Source organism: Melozone crissalis, unplaced genomic scaffold, assembly GCF_028551555.1.
Source record: "Melozone crissalis strain CALT ecotype California unplaced genomic scaffold, PUWL_Pcris_2 ptg000012l_1, whole genome shotgun sequence".
NCBI lineage: Eukaryota > Metazoa > Chordata > Aves > Passeriformes > Passerellidae > Melozone > Melozone crissalis.
Genome location: NW_026535790.1, coordinates 12921362 through 12943192, shown reverse-complemented (window position 1 = coordinate 12943192; position 21831 = coordinate 12921362). Strand labels below are relative to the sequence as shown.

At 47.6% G+C, this 21831-nt stretch overlaps 1 protein-coding gene across 1 annotated transcript; it reads right to left on the bottom strand.

Annotated features, from left to right (window-relative positions):
* Positions 1-9246: 9246 nt before the first annotated feature.
* Positions 9247-20946, bottom strand: LOC128933773 (cytochrome P450 3A29-like). The gene is given in 14 exon segments (XM_054270857.1): positions 9247-9942; positions 11894-12056; positions 13495-13721; positions 13883-14009; positions 14011-14038; positions 14693-14777; positions 15085-15212; positions 15693-15841; positions 16408-16493; positions 17082-17195; positions 17596-17695; positions 18794-18846; positions 19948-20041; positions 20876-20946. Coding segments are annotated over 14 exon segments (1521 nt in total). The 3' UTR covers positions 9247-9846.
* Positions 20947-21831: the final 885 nt, after the last annotated feature.

Sequence of the window (21831 nt, the reverse complement as noted above, 5' to 3'; positions counted from 1 at the left end):
AGGGAGCTTTAAGTCTCCTTCAGCAAACATAATGGTCACAGGCTTTAAATCTTATGATGTGGGCAATAAGCTGTTATTGGCCACAGCCAAAATAATAGCCAAAAGCTGTTATTGCCAGAGCATAAAAGCAAAATACAAGGCCTCACAGCCCAGAGCCTGCAGCTCCAAACCATAGATGTAACACAACTAACATATATAGATGTAATTCTTTGTATAGCTGTCATAAATTTGTGGTACATACCTATGGCACTTGCATACACACATAAATAAATATATATATGTGTATTTGAAGTGGCCTCAAATGGTATTTGAGAAAAACAAGTCTCTGTTTTTCACTATCACCTATAATTCCATCTGGGCCCATCACTTCTTTCACTGAAGTAATGAATGAGGTAATAATTCTCCCTAAAAGCTGTGTGGCCACCAGCCTCCCACATCAATGGGGCACTGGGAATGGGCACTTAGGAGTGGTCAGTACCAGGTATAAGAGCTGAATTTTTCCTCTCTACCCCAAATTCAGAAGAAACCCAGCAGTTTTAGGAGATTTACATTTATTTTCGTGCTCTAAGCCAGAACAAACTGGAGCTGTGATGAGACTGCAAGCATCTGCAGGTGCTCATGAAACCAGCACTCAGCATGAGTTGAAAACTTGCTTTGTGTCCCAGAATAAGCCAAAAATAGGGACTTTTTCCACAGGGACTAAGTGACCTCCCTGCTCCCTTCCTAACTCTGTGTGCTTTATCTGATGGGCTTCAAGGGATTTCCTCTGATTATTGCACACACCTCTGGGGACACATTCAAAAAGATCCTGAGTGCCTGCAAAACCTCTCCCTGGGAAGCAGCCCTTGGAGAAACCTCACGGAGGAGATGTAAATCTTGGGAGGGTTTTATGGCAGCTCCTCCAACATCTGTAATTCCTGTATCAGCAAGCACTTTACACGTTGCTCTGGGATGTAGAGGAGGGAGAGTTATTTCAGAAAGCAATCACTTAACATCCACAGCTCCACATGGCAGAAAAAAAAAAAAAAAAAAGTAATCCCAAATAGCTTTCCTAATTCAGACTGTGTTAAAATGTATTTATATATATATGAACTTACAGCATTTCAGTGCTGGTCATTTTCCACTGGCTGGCCATGGATAAACTCTCGGTCATGTCCAGACTCTGCTGTGCTACAATGACTGCTGGAATAGTTAAATATTCCTGCTGGCTCTCTTCTAGTGGTTTTCCTTCCTAAAAGAGGAAAATTGCCTTGTTCTAGGTTAAAGGAGATGAGCGGGTTAAGAGCAGAGTAATACTGGGTGGTAGGAGAGGCAGCAGAAGTGGGATAAAAAATGAAGGATAAGGAGGAGGGTTTGGTACATGTTGGCATTTTGATAGCACACCTAATTCTGGCCAGACTAAACCCTCAGCCTGCTTTGGCTGCACTGGGATGATGGGTTTGCAGCCTATTTTACAAACCCCAAATGTATTTTGATAAAAAGTGCCACAGCAATGAAAGGAATCAATACAGCAGTGCCTCTGTGTGTGTGTTTTATATTAAGACTTAGTTGATGACTTCTCATCATTTGAAAGAAATGTTCAGCCTCAGTGCTTGAAATTATCCAGCTGCAGCATTTTCTACTCAATCCAATCTCCAGTTAATTTGATCCTTCATTTATCTTGAACAAAGCCTCCTAATAAAAACATTTGTATTACAAATGATACACTTGATCAATGGGATTGCTTTAGGCAAGTATTTGATAATTTGAACACTAGCTATAAAAAGTTCCCATTTAATCAATGTGGCTGGCCAAAATTTGGTGGGAGAGAAAGCCCCAAACCTACACACAACTGAACAGCCAGACTATAATTACCTATCAGGTTATTTAGATGTTTTAACCAACATTACTGTTACAATTGGCCAGTGTAATTGGTCTGATATTAGCCTTAATTATTTTTGGTAACACAATTAATTATTTAGTTCACTCAAAGTGACAAGAATGGAATGAATCAAAATAAGGAGCTGGCTGGGCTAGGAACTATTAATTTTCTTTCAATCCCATGATTCCTTCAGTCAAATCAATGAGATAAATAGTCAGATGGAAAAAGCCAGTGAACATTTCCATTGAACAGGAAGAGCATCCAGGTCCCAGGCAGGTGAGGAGATGACATTGGGCCCTTCACAGGGGCTGAGAAGTTTCCCTTGGCATCATTCAGGTCTGAGATGACGTTTTTTCAAACCTACAAGATCCTCAAGGTCACAGGCTGCTCTGCTAAGGGTGGTGTGTTCCCCCCAAGGCTTGTGTCCAAAGCAGGAAACGTTATCCCTTGGCAGCAAAAGTGAATTTCTGCTTTATTGCATCTGTTGCTATCCTTGGATGCTTTGAGAAGAAATCATGTTCCTTGGAATGTTATCCTGTGTTTATTTTCATTAACAGTGATATTAATCAACATTTTCCTCTGTTCTCCACAGATGGCTCAGGGATGCCTTTGGAAAGCAAAGACAAATTCCAGGTCAGGGTTCCTATTTGTTGGACATTATTATATGTGGGAAGTGAAATTATTCCTCTCCTTGCTCAGATTTGTGCAGGAACACTGAAAAACTTCTCACAGCTCCCCCATCCCTCCTGCACCTTGGCTGAGGAGCTTTATTTTGACAGAACCACCAGCAAGTATATAATGAAAAAAGTTCAGAAGGGCTAAAAAACACCCACAGTGCACATCAGAATATTTCACTTTGTTTCTTCAACCCTTTTAAATCAGCATTTTTAGGACTTCATTTAAAGTGGGAGACAGGAAGCAGCGCAGTGAGGATTCTGCTGTCACATCACGCGCGGAGTTGTACGACACAACAGCCCCGAATCTCTTCCAATCCATCACTTATTTCCCTCTAGAAACCTTTTCCTTTTTTTTTTTCTTTTTTCTTCCTTTCTGGATTGTCTTTGACTGTTATTTATTTTTTTGGTTAGCTGACTTCAAGGGACATTTCTCCTGGCTGGATGAAGATGTTTTCCAAACAAATGCAGGGGAACATTTCTGACGAGGCTGCGGAGGCAGCGGGGTCCCCGTGGGCAGGTGGAGTTTTGTGTCGCTCAGCTCTGCTCCATCGGGGAGCAGCATTTGTCACAGCTGCTCCACCAACAGCCCCTAAGCAGCGGCAGGGACCAAAGTGAGAGGAATTAAAGGGCTGCTCGAGGTTCCGTGGGGCTCTAAGGGCTCCCCTGGGGAGGATAAAAAAGAATTAGAAAAGGTTTTATTGATGTGGGTGTGTTGCCTGTGCTTTGATACACACGCAGAAAGTAATTGTCAGTGTGGGGAGGAGGGTTCTCCACAGCTGAAACTTATCATTTATACCCTGTGGAGAGTTAAAAACTCTCAGTGTACAACACGGGCAGGCACGAGGGCCCAAGGCCCAAACAAGGGGTACTAAACAGGCAGCAAGGATTTATAAAGCAGCAATAGATAACACTATTTCAAAGAGCTCCACTGTGATGGTGGTCACAAGGGTTTTCAGGGTGAGAGAGAGGCGAGAATGTTGACTTCATGTTCAGAAGGCTTGATTTATTATTTTATTATATATATATTACATTATGACTATACTAAAAGAAATAGAAGGAAAAGTTCTCAGAAGGCTAGCTAAGCTAAGAATAGAAAAGAATTAATAACAAAGGTCTGTGTCTTGGCAGAGAGCAAGAGCAGCTCTGCCGTGAGTGGTCAGTAAATCCAAACATCCACAGGAGACCAATCACGGATCCACCTGTTGCATTCCACAGCAGCAGATAACCATTGTTTACATTTTGTTGCCGAGGCCACAGCTTCTCAGAAAAGAGAAAAATCCTAAAGAAAAGATTTTTATGAAAAGATGTCTGTGACACTCCACGGCTCCTGCAGCACCCCAAGACACCGAGAGAGAAAGACATCACCATCAGCAAAACGTGTGCTGAAAAAAACCACCCACCACTGGGCAAATCTGCAGCTGCCAGGGAGAGGCAAACACGGCAAAGCATCAGCTCAGCATCTGGAGGGGAGAGCATCTGCTGAGAGACACCTCGACGCTTACTCGGAGTGAGAAATCATCACTCTGGCTGCAATTCTTCACGAGCCAGACGCAGCGAGTGAATGGAATCCACACAAATGAGGTCGTTAGCATAACCGAATACGCTCTTCATTCCTTCAAGAATGAAAAATATGAGTAATTCCCTGGCACAGCCCAATTACAGCCTGCCAGCACTAGCACATGGGTTATATCTATTATGAAATAATAAGATAACATTAATAAGATTCCCAGAAAGGACATTAGACAGCTAATCTCACTACTGTGTACAACTGGTCTAACTGTTCAGGCTGTCTCCTGCCTGCATGGCTCCACACTCTCCAGGTCTTTCTTGTCATTTTCACTGGGAAAAGTTCAGGTCTAGCAGCCTTTAAGCTGAGTGGGAAGCAGGGCGAGCTCTCTGGGAGTGCTCAGAAACACTGTGTAGCTGCTCTCTTTCCAGCAGTTTCAGTAGCAGCCATAAACGTGAGAGCTACAGCAAACAATCACAGCACCGTGAAATGCCCCTGCAGACAGAGCCGTGCTGCCAGCTGTATTTTGCGTCGTTAACCTGAGTGCTTCACACACGTGCAGGCAGAGCTTCCTACAGCACCTGAATAATCTCCTTTTTTCCCTCCATTTCCTTGTGTCCTGAGGCTCCCGACCCTGCATGCACACACAGCACCCAGAGCTGTTTCACGGGTGTATCAGCACAGGCAAGAAACTGGGTTTCATCTTTCAGATGAGCATCACCCCACCTTCCTAAGACACCCACAGCTAGGCTTTAAAGAGGAAAAAAATGGACAACAGGACATACAGAGAGTTGAGCATAACAACACACATTGCTCAGAGTCCTGCTAAGGCAGGAGGCAGCCGAGATTTCCATCACTGTAATTTAGCAAGATGCATCCCAGGCTCTCGCAAGGAGCCTCCAGCTCCCCAGGACCAAGGACACGTCAATAGCAGCAGTCGGACCCCGCGAGTTTGGCAGGTGGCTAAATTGGCTCCACAGCCTCGCTGGCCCTGCTCGGGGAAGGAAAGGCGCCGAGTCTCAGCACAGAGGGCTCTAATGAGGATTAATAAGGCGTGTGAAGACGCTCTGTAATTGTCCGACCGGCTGTTTCCTTTGCACCTTATGCTGTCGTTTATGCTCGTGCAAAGTGGCTGTAAAACGCCCCAGGTCTGATTCGATAGAACTCTGCAGATTCCTCGCACAGGTGTAAATTGCTCTGTGAGGTTCAGGGCACTGTCTAAATGCAAACTAATCTGATCATCTCTGTTGCCTCTTCTTTTTTTTTTTTTTTCCCTCTCTTCTGTAAACTCCTCTGCAGCCAATTGAACATTTTAGTGCCTAATAAACTACAAAATATCAGATATTTTGTGCGTGAACTTATGTCCCAGAAATAGAATTCTCAGTGCTGGCCTCAAGGAGAGCTGGAGCTGCATCAAGATGCCAAGACTGGGCCACCAGCACGGCAGTCCTGTGTGCTGGTTGCTGCCCAAAGCTGTGGAACATTCACATCATAAACCTCAGGGGCTGGTGCACAGTGACAGCGAGCCTGAACCCTGGAGAAACCATGAAAAATGAGCTAACGACATAATTTGGGAGGGAACGGGCAAAAAGCAATGCCTGACCTTGTTCAGACATAGGAAAAAACAACTGCGGAACGACAGCAGCTGTAAAATGAGCCTGAACTAAACTGTAGGAGCTGGTATTGCAGGGAATAACCCTTAAGAGGTGGAAGGCTTTGATGGACACACTCCTACAGGTAGCTTCAATCCCTGGCAGCTGCAAGGCTTCGGTAATGAATGTCAGACTGCTGGGCAGCTGTGAGGGGAATAAACAGCTATTTGCCTTCAGTGGAAGTAGCATCAGTTTGACATATGACATTCAAATGATACGAGCTTTAAAAGTGTGGTTAAACGACTGCTGTTTGACTTGGAACCTCGGGCCCGCCAGAGCGGCAGCGCCGCCGTTTACCTTGGCTCTGTGGGGAATTGAATCACTGAGCTTAAAGATGAAAGATCAAAGCGTTTCTGCAAATCCAGCCCGCAGTGTGTCGTGTGTCCAGCTGCTGGAGAGCGTGTGCTGCAGTGATGAGAGGGGTGAGATGGATCCTCCCCCTGCTGCGGCCTTTGGCTCTGGTGACAGCACATGTAGGACTGAAGAGACACAAGATGGGGGATGAAATCTGGGGAATGGGGTGAGAAAAAGCGTTATACCCACCTGGTCCTTCCCACAGCACCTCCTTCTCCTGCCATCCTCCTCTTTCTCCACATTGGTGGGCTCCTCTTCGAGGCTCTTTGCATTTTGCCTTGCAGGACTCCAGCCTGCCCTGCACCATCTCCTGCTCGATTTAGAGAAAAAAGCACTGCCAAAATTTACCTGCCTGTTTTAGGAGCCCTTGTTATGCCCTTGTTACATCAGCCTGTCAGCTAACTACCAGCACTCAGAACCCTTTGATAACCTACCTGCTGAAGTGCTTTGGTTTGCAATCTTCACACTGAAACGAGAGCTCGGGACCAAAGTTGCTGGAGGAAAAAATCACTGCTTCCTGACCTTTGGGCAGACTCTCTGGGCTGATTATCTCATCGATTTTAACCAAATTGAGCATTCAATATGGGTGTCTGGAGGCCTGTCTCTCCTCAGCAGTGGGTACAGCACAGCACCAGCAGCAATAATACAGACAACCTCTATGCAAGCCAGGGGCAGGGGCAGGAGAGCTCCAGGTCCTTTGTAAATTGTGGCAGGCATGATTAATCCTCCTGAGCCTGGCCCAGGGAGCACCAGGGCACACAGGGAGCCCACAGTGAGAGCACTGCAGAGAGGGAGCACCCTGTGAAGTGCAAATGGATGCTCTGGCTTGGCAGGAGCCAAAATAACTGAAGTAGAAATGAGTGGGAGCAGATTGGAGTGATGCCACTCAAGGGGGGACTGTTGTTCCAGAAGGAGCTGTGCTGAGCTGAGTTCTGTTTGCTCTGGGAAGCAGTGCTCTGCTGCAGGAGGGGATATGCAGAGCAGAGGAGCTCACACTGAGGGCCCTACAGTCATCCTGGATGGTTTTTAGGGGGAGTGAAGGACTTGCTCCAAGCTGTCAGCAGCTGGAATATATTAGGGGAGCTCCTGAAACACATAGTTTTAGTCCCCTCCAAAAGCAAACCCTTTTGCTCACTCTGGGACTTCACTGGAATCTGAATCAAAGCATGGCATAAGGTGGACACACATCAAATTTCACTATTGCCTAAGTGGAAATCTTTAAAAAAATTATAGGTGCAGGTAAACTGAGGCACAGGGCTGTGGAAGAGCACAGCTCCAGTTCCCCTGGATATGGGGGAGTGGTTACCTCTGGAAATCAGACCAGAAAGGGTTGACACCAAACATCTCCCAGACAGCTGCTCAGTCTGGAATAAACCCAAGAAACAGCAGTCCCAGGTACTGAACCTGCTGGAGAATTCAGCATCCAAGCATTTCCCCACTGCCAGATCTCACCCAAACCACTCCAGAAAGCCAAATCTGTTGGCAAACCTCCCTCTAGGACACTTGGGAACCCATACAGATGTGTGCTTCCTGCTCTTAAGCACAAAATTCAGCAAAACAAAGATGAGGTGTGGCAGAACTCCAGTTTTGTCTCTTGGCAGAACCCCACCAGGCACTGGGGGATGAGGCAGTGCTGTGTCCATCTCTCTGCAGGTCCAGCAGCATTCCCAGCCCAGCTCTGCTCCCCCACTCCCTTGGCACAGGGTGCAGCAGATGAAGATGCCTTTGAAGACATGAGAGGGGCAGAAACCCTTTGACACTTGATACCAAGTGAACTGTATATTTCCAAAATGTTAAGCAGCTTTGTGAGAGAGATTATCCTGAAGGATGTTTTCCCATAGTGTTGACATTTCTATGTGAGTGATTGATTCCATCAAGGGCATGGGGTGAGGAGGCAAAACCCTTTCCTCACTGCCACCAGGCAAGCTCTGGCCTTTGCCCCAGCAAGGCCATTAATTCATCCCTGTGACACTGCAGGTGACTTTGTCACCCTCATCTTCTTGGTCACTTCTCAAGGCAGAGGATTTTCCATGCCCCTTGTTATGAACCACTGTGATGGTGCAGGCACTTTTCAGCTGTCTGTCCTCCAGGGGTGTGACTGCCTGTACATTTAGTCCATGTGCTGTGACAAAGACCCTGCCTTGACTTTGGAAGAGGACAGCAACAGCTGAAAACAAAGATGGATTGTCACCTTTGGACATTGGTGGCAGAAGGGAGTTGCAGTGCTGCAGGTGAGGAGGGCAGAAGGGCAAGCCATGGCTGCCTGAGCTGCTGGGAATTTTCTAACCCAGCTCATTGATGACTCTCTAGAGAAGCAGCCTCACTCCTCCCCTACACTTCCAGTCAAGGGTGTCTTTCACTGGGGAATTTAATTTGCTGCAGAAAGGTTATTATATCCCTTCTGAGGTTTTCTACTCAATTCCTAAAAATATAGAAAGTAAGTATGAAAAAAATATATAACAACATATGTTTAATCTATCTACCTCTATAAAAAGAATATAAAAGAAATATAAAAACTGCTACGTAGTGAATAAAATTCCTTTTGCAATAGGAATCACTTCACACCCTCAATGACTCTGCTCAGCTGTTCCTTTTGGGCTGTTGTATCTTCAGCTCTGCACCTCCAGGAGCAGCTCCTAGGATTTATGGTACCCACAGGGATTCATCCAGGATAAAAAGAGTTTTCATCACCTGGCCAAAGGCTGATGAGATTCACAGATGGAGTCACTTGTGCATGGAGAATCACAGCAGCAGAGACTGGCATCAGCTGGACACAGAAGAGGCAAGTGAACTTTTTATTGCAGTTAGCATTCCTGCAGCAGTTTTTGAAAGAACAATATTAAATTCTAGACTGTACAAAAATTACAAAGTTTGGCAAGATTTTGAAGCTTTAAATAGGCAAAGGCACCTTTCTTGCAGACAGGATTGCCCAGGACATCTGAAGGCTCTCAGTGCTGCATCTTGCATGATTATTAATTTAGTTAAGTTGGTCTTACAGTGGCCTAATATAAATCAGACTAAAAGGTGTCATGATAACAATATGGATGGTGCCTGTGTTGACAATCCCTCCCATGGCAGGGGGCTGCATGCTCATGATAAAATAAGCAAACAATCAGGAAACACATGTGGGACACTTCCACTCTGCAAATCTCCAGTCCTTAGGGGTAACTGCTTCTCTCTGGGCTCCTCCAGTTAACCCATCTGCACTTGGAATCACACAAAAGCCATCTAAAATCATACCAAAATCGAAATAAATCAGCATCAGAAAATCTGCTGCAGGCATTCAGTCCTGCAAGGACGTTACCATTTTAACACTTGTCAGGGTCATAGCACAGAGCTGAGGAAACGCCCTGGACAACTCTGCATTCCCAGGAGGGTAAAACCAGGAGACACAGAATCACCCAGCAGGCAGAGGGAACAGGAGCAACGGCAGCATTACTTAACTATGTGCAATTTGCTCTCCCCATCTTGATTTAAATTACACTGCCAGAAGAGACTGACAGTGTCTGGAATCAAATTGCTTAGAAAAGTGCCTCTTCAGAGAGAGAGAAAAAAACGTCCAAATAACTGGAGTGCAAATGGTCTTGCAAAATGCCTATTGTGACTGGGGACAGCAGGACCCGGGGCTCGTGTTCATTAGAATAATGTTCATGAAATTGTGCTGGGCCAAACCCCCATGAAATGGGGGGGGCTGCCCCCCTGACACTCCTGCAGTGCACACATTAACCTTGAATCCTCTCAAGAGCTGGAGGAGGCACCATTAAATAAGAGTCTCTTGCTCTGTTCCTGCTTCTTTCACTTCTTCAGGTCAGCCTGGGCTCTGGGGACCATCTTCAGGACAATGGGCTTCTTTGGTTGCATGAAACCTTTTGAGTCCAGCACCAGTGGGATCTTGAGCAGGAGGGAAAAACAACAAAACAGCCACATCAGCTGGGAGAAAGGACAGACAGGACAACAGGAGCCCTACAGCTCACACACATCCCAGCTACCACTTGTTTTCAATGCATGTCCCAGCTCACAGGTGTACTTACAGCAGGACCATCGCTATTGCTCATGCAGAGCAGCCACCAGCAGGTGTTGAACAGCCCTCAGCTCTTGGATAGACTGGTTGGTGAGCTCTGGCTTTACGTGGTACAAAGAGCTCAGTGCACTCATCAACAGGCTGCACGTGGGGGGAAGAGCAGCCAGACCCCAGCCAGGGTGCTGCAGATAAATGGGGGCATGCAGTGCCATGTTGTTTAATGCACAAGGGTGGCAGTGCTAAGGGCAGCTAGATCATAATGGGAGCTGGAGAAGCAATAAGTTCTCCAGGAAGAGCAAAACTAAAATTGCTGCTCAGACCAAAAGCATCCTCAACATGAAAGGGCCTTCCATGGGTAGGCTGGGAATCTCATTAGAAACACCATTTAAAGCTGGTGTAGGAGGAACCATCTTGCAAGGGAGGGAAGGGTGTTTTAAGTCTCCCCCACCAATGGATGCTGCTCATATCTCAGCTCCCTCTCTCCCCACCAGGACAAGGGTGACACACCCCCAGCCCAACAGCCATTCACCCCCATATCCCAGTAAGCTTTGTTTCAGGAAATTTAAGCAATATGGCTTGGAGCCCAGTGTGCCATCACTGGAGCAGTGAGAGGAGGCTGCAGCTTCCATACACATGTTCCAAAGGGATGTTCCAGCATGAAATTTTCCCTCCCACTCTGATGTACATGACACCTTCTGTAAAAAAAATGGCTGAAAGAGCCCCATAAACCTATGGGCACCAATAATACAATACATATTTAACTTGTCTCCTTTTAATTAAAGGCAGTTATAAAAAGAATCAATTTTATGGATTGCAGAGGACTAGAAAAATGTCATTAGACTTGGGGGAGGGTGGATAGGTCACTGCATTGTTAATGGACTATTACAGTCTTTCACCTCCAGGTTACCAGTTGAGCTGCAATCTGAATCTGCAGAGATTCCAGCTGAGCACCCGTGCCAAGTAATAATTTAATAAGGACTTTTCTGTTTCTTACAACAAACGTCCTTTGAGTGACTTGTTGCCCCCTCTGCTCTGATTTCCCAAGCTCTCCTCACCAACAGAATGTAATAATGGCCCAGCCTTTTGCAGCAGTGAGTGCAGGGAGCTGGGTCAGGCTGGAAACACCGTGGTGCTGCCTGCCTGAGGCACAGGAGCTGCTGTGCTCTCAGCAGGGCTGGACTGACACATCATTTCCAACAGCTCCTGCATTTATTTCATGTCAAACACTCCCACCCTGCAAGGCCCATCCCACCAGTACTGTATGCAGCATTCACTGGGATCCTGGGCAAACCAAAGCCAGATGGGATCTTGCATAGCCCCAAAGAGGGAGAGGGTCACCAATTCAAACTTAACCCATTTTGTGCTTGCTTGAAACTCATTTTGTGATTGCTACCCTTTAGGGACTTCCCTGGGTCATAAGAGATGAATTTTGGTGTCTTGGCATGTCCCACAAAGAATAGCCATGCTTGTCTTGCAAAACACAGCTTTGGCACGGGCTATGGGATATTCTCTTCCTGCTTTCTAGAGCAGGGTCTTCCTAAGCTGGGTCAAACAGACCAACAGTGCACTGTGGGGGAGAGAGCACCCCACAATTTAGGTGCACCCAAAGACAGGCACAGGACTTCAGGGATTTCAGCCTAAAACATCCCACCAACATTAAATATGCTTCTGTAGAGGCTTTTAAAAAAAAAGCATAATTAACTTGTGGTGAACTCCTTACAATTAACTGAGAAGATTTAAACAGTTATTCTCATTTAATAGTAGGATCATCTCAGAGGGAGTAAGGGGCAGATAATGAGAGACATCACCCCACATCCTCACCGGTGTGTCTTTGCAGGGTCTGAATGAGAAGTTCTGCAACAGGACAACCACAGCCACTTTCACAACAAGATGAGCAAACCTCATCCCTATGCAGTTCCTGGGGCCAGCCCCAAATGGCAGGAAGGTGTAGGGGTCAATACCCTCTTTGTTCTCTTTACTGAACCTGATTATAACAAAAAAAAAGAACAAGTTAGCAAGAGCCACTCTGTCGCAGGATGTGTTAGCTTCCAAATCTGAAGTAATGAGGGGTCTGGGAAGGGAAAAGCTTTTTGTGTTTCTGTGCATATTAGGAGCTAAGTCCCTTATTTCTGTCTCAATAGATATGTTATGCCTCTGCTTTCATCCCAGTGCTCAGACTTGGTTGTGCAAATCCAGGTGCGCTGGGTGTCCTGGGAATACCTGAAATACGCTAATGGATTTCATAACTGCTCTTTTCTCAGAACTCCCTCTCAGCTCCAAAACTGAACCCAGATTTCAAACCCTAAACCACACAGGTCTACAGCTCCACAGCTTCCCTGCAGATCAAAGGACTGAGCAAACACAAAGATGGAGTTCTCCCCCTGCGTGACTAAAGGCAGGGCTGCTTTTGAGACATGCCAGTCCAATTCCTTCCCTCATCATGAAAAACAGGGAAGAACAATCAGCTTCACAGAGAAATTTGCCACTGAGCATTTTCAGTAATACTTCTTAGTGATCAGTTGGTTTTCATGTCAGAAAGCTTTTCATTCCCAGTGCATGAGGTACAAACCTCAGCTATGCTAAGTCAGAAGTGAAGTATCTCAGTACTGAGACACCAGCACATCCCTCTGATGAACTCCCAGCAAGGCAAGTGAGCCCTAAAGAGCTCCTGTCCAGCCACCCATGCCAAGTTTGACAACCGGAATAAGGATGTGGCTGCTGGAGCAACTGGTGTAGCCTGGCCCACTGCCAGAGCACTTGCATTTGGGTGTTTCCTTCTGAATCCAACACAAGGTGACCACAGGCTTTACAGGTGTTTCTGCCTGATACCACTTCCATGTTTTGTCTCAAAGGTCACCACATCCCCACACCAGGATTAGTTTCCAAGGGTATTTCAGCTCTTGGTGCAAGGGCAGAGGTCTGGTCCTGCTCTCTCTGGACCAAGCATCAATGTCTTGGTGGCCACCTGAAGATTACCAGGTTCATGGTATCCCAGGTCTGCTTTGGGCTATTGCATCATTTTGCAGGGTCTGACAGAGCTCCTAAGCAAAGATTGCTTCAGAACTTGAGTTAAAAATTAAGTTTTATTTTCTACCCATCTTTGCCCTTCCACTGCTGATTTGCAGGGCATTGTGCCAGTCACCCAATGGCTCTTGCTTTAATATCTGGCCATAAACCCCTCAGTGTTACAGCTGCTGGGAGCTGCTCTCACTGTTGCTCCCTTCAATGCAGTTAATTAAATTCCATGCACAGTTTATGGATGTAGATCATAAAACTCCCCTCACGGTAATGCTGGGACTAGATGTCAGACAATGATAAATGCCTAATTTAAATGTTATAATCATGCATTGCCCACTTTTGCTGCCATTCCCACTCCCAGGGCTGAGGTTGAACATGCAGCTATTCCCCCCTGTGGCCCTCACCTCTCAGGCCTGAAGTCCTCTGGCTCTGGCCAGTACTGCGGGTCACGGTGCAGCACGAAGGCTGGGATCATGACCACCATTCCCTCTGGAATAGTCACTCCATTGAGCTCCACTGTCTGCTTGCAGACCCTCTGGATGCGGCCCCCGGCGGGGTAGAGCCGGATGGATTCGTTCACCACCATGTCCAGGTACTCCATCTGGGTGATGGCCGTGTATGTGGGAGCGGCCTGTGAGAGGAACGGGAGCACTGAGAACACAGCACAGCAGCTGCCACCCCTACAGCTCTTCCAGGGCTTCCAGGGAAGGGGAATCTCAGTGCCAGCACCTCTGCCACTCTGTTTCCAGCCTGGCTTTGCAAGGCAGGTGGGAACAAGCCCACCCTCTTTACCTTGTTGGGCAGGTGTGCATCGACCTTGTCCTGGAGTCGCTGCTGCACGTCAGGGTGGATGGCCAGGTTGTAGGCTATGTAGCTGAGGGTGGAGCTGGTGGTCTCATAACCAGCAAAGACAAAGAGCCTGGGCCAGAATCTCCTCATCACTTAATGCTGAAAAAAGGCACAGAAGCACATACAAGAAACTGAAAATTACAGTAATTAACCCTTGGGAATTCAGGATCCCAGTCATCTGTCTAGGTAATGCTACTCCTAGCTACACAACAGTTGGTAAAGGAAACATCCAGCTTACCCTCTGGTACCACAAAGGGGTGCAGGATGCTGTGCAGTGTGTCCTACAAATACCCTGTCCTGGCATCTCTAAATTTTAAAAGCATCCTGCCTTGAGTTGACAGACTATGCCTTGGCTGAGCCTTTATCTCCTAGTTCCTTTATCTCCCAGTTCCCCTAGGACAGGGACCAGAGGTGAGCTCAGAGGTGAGCAAGGTACACACAGCATATGTGCTTTGTGTGCTTTTTGATATACAGCCAACATTGCTGGCCTTCAGAGACAGCAAAGTAAGAAATGGGGGTAAGGAGATATTCACTCTTTTTGTTCTTTGTTGCACAAGCACACCTCAGAAGTTATCCCAGGAAATGAGATACAATAAAAATATGGCTGATCTGTGATAAACATCATTATGGCCCCACTACTAAGACCCCAAATCTTTCATGGGATTAATGACTAAAATCCTCTCCCTACTTCCCTTTTAAGTGGATAAGGAACTACTGCTTTCTGCTGAGAGGAGGACACATCTCAAGACATACTTTTATCCAAGTTGGTCTCAGCAGACTTGGAGCCATCATGTGAGTTCTGTGATTCAATCATGAGCTGCAGGAAATCCACCCGGTCCTGGGGAGAAACAGAGGCAGAGAAGATGTGGGTGGGGAGGAGGCAAACCTTGCCCAGCACAAGTCCTTGCTGAGACACCTGCTCCACTCACAGCTCATGGCTTCAGTACATGAGGGTCTAGACTACAGATCCTCCAGGAACACAAATACTTTCTCCACTTGGACCCCCAGGCAGGGTGTGGTTCTGGCCTTTCTTGGGTTTGGTGAGCTTGGAGAGCAGGTGCTCCACAGCTTCTGAAGATGCCACCAGATTCCTCCTGCACTCAGGACTTTTCCTGAAGAGAAGCAGGCACCTCGGCTGGACTCACCGTGCTGCTGCCCTTCTCCCGTTCCTTCTTCATTTTTGTGAAGACATTCTTGAAGAAGTTCATGACATCTGAGGGTAACAGAGTCACCTTCATCTTTTCCAGCACAGGAGTAACAAAGGGGAACAACACTAAAAGGAAAGAAGAGACCAACACACTTGAGCTCAAAGGGAGCCTGAGAAAATCCAAACTGGCCCAAAGCATAGAAAGCAGCAGCACATCTGGACCTTGACCCTTTTTGTTGTCTCCATCTCTTTTTAGCTAACCATGGTTGGGATGCAACAGCACTTGAGAACCTCCTCTATATATTACTTTATGACCACCATACCACACTAAAGTGCAGCTCTCTGATAGAGCAGCTCTCCACCATCTCTGCAAACAGGGTCTCTCCTCATAGGAGGATGCTGCCAAGATCCACATGGGCTGTTAAAATCCTGGCTGTGGTTTCCCTGGGGAAATACTTCTGCAGATCTGCGACTGTAAATCTAATCCTGCAGAGTGCTGAGCATCTCCCATATGGCAAAAAGGACTCAAAGCTACTAAGGAAGCTTGCAGAAAATGCAGCACCTTTGACATTGATTCAGGGCTATATGAGATGAGGTTTGTCATACCTAAAAGTAAGAACAGAGGACTTATGAAACTGAATTGGAGAAATTTCTTAATGTTGGTGACAAAGGGGTCATTGGGGTTGTTCATGGAGTCAACATTGACACTGAAAGAAGTGCTGGTCACCACATCCATGCTGTAAGCTCCAAAAATGCTGAACAGAGAAGAAGAGAGAGTGAATGAGATGAACCCAACCACAGCATTAAATAAGAGCCCATCTAGGAACAATCCTTGTGAGAAGGAATCTCTCTTAATTCACAGTCCTAATATAGTAGATCTGTCCTGACCTGGCAGTAACCATCATTTTATTTTTGAAGTTTTCCCATTGCATTAATTCCCCGAACTTTTCTAAGCTGTAGTTGGAAAGCACTGCAGTCTCAGGTAACAACAACTATATTCTGATTTTCATCTGTAAAAGAGATTGCAAAAAAGACATCCAAAAATACTGTATCTTGTGCAGCTTCTAGAAAAACTCTGGGAAATGCTTCCTGTCTCAAAATGCATCCCCAGTAAAATGAAATGGGGAAAGGGCACAGCTCTCCCATTTGAGCAGAGCACAGCAAGCCCAGTGCTGAGGAACATGCCATGCCCATGACTGCTGTGGAGTTTGCTTCCATAGCTGACAAGGGATCCATGCTGCAGTGTGGAAAAGGCTCTTCAGAACAGTCCCTTCCCCACACTGAATACAAACCCTTTCCTGTCAGCTCCACAGTTACTCACTCCTTCGCAGCCACAAACTCGTCATTAGCTTTCTTCTCAATGTTTTTCACTAATTTTTCACCATAGTGATTAATGATATGGAACATCTGAAATGCAAACCAAAGCAGAAAGCACTGTGGACTCTTTCTCTGCCACCAAACAAGGCTGGGCCACACTGCCATCTGCCACTTGCCACATCTGGCTTGGGGAGGAAGGGCAAGCAAGGGGAGGGTCTCATTTCCAGGCCTCAGTCACTGCTTTTTCTCATTTTAACAACCTGTCCAGAGAGCTCATCTGACTAGGACTGAGCAAGGCTCTCCTCCAAAAATCCACACACAGCTCCCACTCCAGCTTAGCATCCACTCCAGCTGGGATGAACATGGCTCCTGGGTGCATGAAAAATGGACATGCCTGGTGTGAGGGATGTTTAGCAGGATGAACATACAGGCCATAGGACCAACAGCCTCAGCTTGCAATGCCTGGTGTGCTGTTTCATCCCCCATCCCTTTCTCCTGACTCCCTTCCCAGGATGGCAGCCAGACACTGCATGGCTGAATGGTACCAACAATGTAGGTGCTCATGGATGTGGTCCTGGCAAACAGGGTGACTTCCCCATTTGAGGGGAAAGTCTGCACTCAGAAACAGCTCAGTTCTCCTCCAGCTGTGGATGCAAATTACCAGTGCCTGTGCTTTACCTCCTTCAGCTTCCCACTGGTGAAGGTTGGAGACAGCACTGTACAAATCCTTTTCCACTGCTCATCTTCAGCCACATTGAGGGCTGACCCCAGGATCCCGTTCAGACGAAAGTTCTGCACAGAGGAACAGGAGACAGGTGAAGGTTTACAGTCCCCTTCCATGTGACAAAAATGCAAAGAAAAATCTTCCATGGAGCATTGATTCGACCCCTGAAGTCATGTCAGCTCCACCTCAAGCAGCAAACAACAGAAATGGAAACAAAAGTCTAAGAGTCATAAATGACATCAGCCCCTAGGGCACATCCAGGCTGATGGCCCAATGTCCCAGCCAGAGTGGCCTCCCTAGCATCTCCCTAGCAGAGTTTTGATGTTGGTACCATCAATAAACTGGGGCACATCAGAGAGCAAGTACTTGCTGAAGGGCTCAGAGGAGAACAGAAACCAAGAAGAAACCCCTTCTGTCTTGCTGCACGTGCTCTGTACTGAAAAGCAAAGCACAGGACTGGGTACCTACCCGGCGATTAGTAAAAATGCTGTAGCACTCTTTCACCAGGATGTTTTTGATGAGGACGGGGTCCAAAACAGCCAGCACAGGCTGCCTGCCATCATAAAACCTAAGCCAATAGAAATCCACAGTCAGTCCATCCTTCATGGTCAGCTGGAACAAAAGCAGCCTGCTCTGTCCATGGCCAGAGCCATGGCACAAAGGGTTTGGGCCCTCTGACAAAACAGCTGGAAGGATGAGGCTGGAATTGGTTTGTGATGTAGTGAAAGAGGAGAAAAAGAACAACAGTGACAAACATGGGCAGCATGAGCATTTCTAGCAATTGTCTGTGGTACTGAAGAGTTGTCAAAGCTGTGTGGGCTTAGATAAAAGGCAGCTTTTTGCCACGATGTTGATCCCCTGCACTTGGGCTGTCTGAGCTGTTTCCACTACTGATGGCTGGAGACAAGAAACACACACCAAACAATCTACCTGTGGAGGAAAGAGATTTCCTGCCTGGCCTACAAGGCACTGAGAGGTGAAAACCTCATCTGTCTCCTCCATTTTCCAATCAACAGAGATAGAAAAACTTAAAAGTCGTGGTGTGGGCTAAAGGGCAGGGAGCCCTGGGCCACAGCTGAGGGAAGCTGCCATCTTCAAGAAGCTTGCGAACATTTAATCTTTCGAAAAAATGCACCAGGTTTCATGAAGCCTCCCAGGATTTTTTTGCAGAGCAATTTTGTTTTGGTTTGAGAGGTTCTCAGTGGAAGCATGATAAGAGGCCTCTGCATTAAACAAGCGCTGTGCAGGGAGCAGGGAGGCAGGTTGAAAGGTAGCTTGTGCCCCAGCTCTGGGAGAAGCAGGGAGCAAGATGAAAAACACTGTGGCAGCCTGCAGCTTGCTTTCTGCTCCAGACACAGAAGAGCAGCTTCAAAGGCAGGAGGCTCAGTTTGACACCAAGCACTGGAGGTGATTTTCAAAGCTTATGCAAGAAAACGACCCCATCAACTGGCCATCACCATCCCAGCCCCACACCACACTGAAATCCCAGCAGCAGGAAGGCTTGGAGAGATGGGACGAGACTTTCCCAGTGCTAAACCTTGATTATCCCACACTGTCACTGCTGGAATTACAGTACTGAGGAAGAGAACATCAGTGTAACTTTTTCCATTCTACTCTGGGGCTGTGGAGCACCCCAAACTGGTAGTTTTGTTCTGTAGAAACTCACCCCCAGATTTTTCCATACTTTTCAAAGCATTTCTGATCAAAATTGTGGACTCCCTGGAAAAGAAGAAAGGAGAAATGAACAGTTTGCCAGTGAAAAGTGATCAAAGCAGGCCACAGCTGTTAGCACAGTGCATCCCACAGCCCATTGGAAGTGGCAGAGGTTGAGGTTGGGAGGTGCATGGTCCTCTTAAGCATCACGTAGATGCTTGGGGGACATTTGCAATAGAGAGAAAAAAGAGAGCAGAGATTAAAAAAATAAAAAGGCACTTTCAAGTTCTACCAGGCAACCTGATCTAAAAATGTAATGAAGACAATGTATGACAGGGTACAAAGTTTTAGTCAGCAGAGTTAGGAGGCAGAACTGGATCCCAGACTGTCCTTTCACCTTCTGCTCAACAAGTTAGAGCTGCTGCTGTCTCATCCTCATACGATCTTCCTCTGCAGCTACTGAACACAGATTTTTATTTTGTTTCCATTCAGGTTTTAACTGATGTTACATGTAACAATGAAACTTATGAGACAAATAGGCTCACTAAACCATTAGTAAGAAGCAACATGAATGATGTGAACCCAGCAAATACAAGTAAAACATCTCTTTTATTGAAGCCAATACACTTATTCTGCATTTGCAACCAGTTACCTGTGGTCAGCTACTGCCTTGCTATTTGATGAGGTTTGGTAGCTTGATAATGTTTGAATTCTATTTAAAAATGTATTTGTCTGTCTTAGTCTCAGGCTGGCCCAAAAATAAGTGATTGCATGAAGCATTTCTGGGGCTAATTCAGCCTCTTCATGTTGGTGATAAAAAGGGCAAAGAAACATGCAGTTCCCAGAAAACAGCAGTCTTAGAAATCTCTCCAATCCTTTTTTTTTTTTTTTGTTTTCAACAGAACTTCAGTTGCTCAAGACCAGGTAGAAACACAGGGAGAAACAAAAAATTTAAATTACAAAGTAGTTTTAAAATACAGCACACCTCATTCAGGTCAGCCTGAACTTTAATGTTCTCCGTGTGTCCAAAAAGCCTCCTACCAAAAAACATAATTTTCATCTGACTGAATCAAGGACAAAGGAAAGAGATGCCCAAAGAATGGGGAAAACAGCACCAGCCATAAGAAGGATCTAAGACACTAGAGAGCAGCAGCTGCTGGTACTCACATGCTGGTACTCCAGGAAAGTTCCCACAAATGGCAGAGGCCGTGGGCCAGGAATGCCCAGCTTCTTGAAGGTCCGGTAGGGCCATATCCCATAGCTGCCAACAAAGAGCATGTGAGAAGCACTTATGCAATGAAAAGAGAAGATACTTCTTCCTAAGCATAGGGAACTGCTCAAATAACTGGTTTCTGTCACTCAGGGAAAGCTGAAATTGAGGACCAGCAGCAGCCCTGCTGAGGATACTCTGCAATAAACACGGGATCATTTGGCGTTTGTTTTGATGGAAGACAAGGGCTGAAAGGAGCTGCAGCCCAGCCTAAGCAAACCAGTGTATCTGGGCACCTCCGGGCCTCATTTAGGTGCCCAGCTCAGACAACTGTGGCTCAGGTGACTCAGGAGAGATCTCGGAGAGACTGAGTTCTGAAGCTGAGGCCTGCCCTTGTGTTTGTCTTTGCAAAGACCTCCTGTGATGCTCAGGTGGCCGCAGTACAGCGGCACGGCAGGGACATAAATTACCACAGCAAAATTAAGTTTTTGCCTGTATAACTCATTACAGCTCTCCTGAGCCATATAAGCCGAAATTTTGCCAACAGAACTATTTAATCGGGAGGGTTCTGCTGGCAGCAGCTCCGGCATCACCCTGCGCCGCTCCCAGCTGGCACAGACCAAGGACGCCACGGGCGCTGCTGTCTTTAAACAACCGAAAGTTCCTTCCTGGGAAAAGCTTTAAAAAGTCAAGGATTTCCTTCAATTTCCCTCCCCATCGATCCCAGCTCGCTCCTTCCCGCTGGCAGCGGGTTCCCACAGACACCCTGAGCAACCCTCTGTGCCCTGAGGACAGCGCGGGGGTCCCGGGTGGTTTCAGCGCTAATGAACCGCACTGGCACCGAGCACTTCTGCCCGGTCCTCCAGGGGACCGGCCACTACTTACAGGGCCACGAGGCACAGGAGGGCGACGAGGAGCAGCCAGGTGACGGGGGAGAGGCTGGGCAGGAGCTGCATGGTGCCCGCTGTCCGCCCGCTTCTGCCACCGCAGCGCCCCGGCCCTGGCCCGTGCCCGCCATCACGTGAGGGAGGCGGCGCCTCCCCGCCCGCTCCGTGCCTCAGGGCCGGGCCCCGGGCGCGTCCCCCGGGAGCGGAGTTCTCCGGGCCGAGGTGTCGGTCCCCGCTCCCCTGCGGCTGCAAATTGCTGAAAGGGCGCTTTGCACAAGCGGCACCACCCGAGGTCCTCGTGCTGCCTCTGAAGGGACAAGGAGCTGCTCCTGTGTCCCGTCTGTCCCAGCTCCGGGGGTGTCTGTGCAGACGCGCCTTCCCTTGTGCCTCCTCTCCCACCTCCGTGTGCCGCGCCCTGTATCTCCTGTTTCAGGTCCAGGAGGGAACGGGCTGGAGGAGACAGACATGCACCAAACACCTGCCTAGGATGGAACGCAGATCCTCTGAAGGATCAATCCTGTGGCAGCATAACTTTTAGTCTCACCTGTGCCGGTGGAGCTGCTGCCTGAGCCGGTGACCTGCCAGCCGCAGGGAGCCACCCGGGCCGGGCCGTGTGGGCAGGAGGTGCCGTGGGCCGGTCGGTCCCACAGTCCGTGCCCGCATCTCCAGCACTCCCCAGCCTCATCGCCTGGCGATGGATTCCCACATTCCCTCTGCCCCGGGCGTTCTCTCTGCGCTCAGGTTGCACAAGATGATGACATTTGGCTTTAGGCAGTTCGGTTTCCCCCTCGGGCACAGACACTGGACTGGCTGCTTTCCATCAGAGAAATGGGAAGTGCATTACCTGTATGGGGGTCACAGTGGAACCTCAGGCCGGTTTAGTTCCAGCGAATGCAAACACCCTGGGCTGGTGGGTGGGGATGGGTCAGGACGTGGTGTCCTTGGTCCCTATCA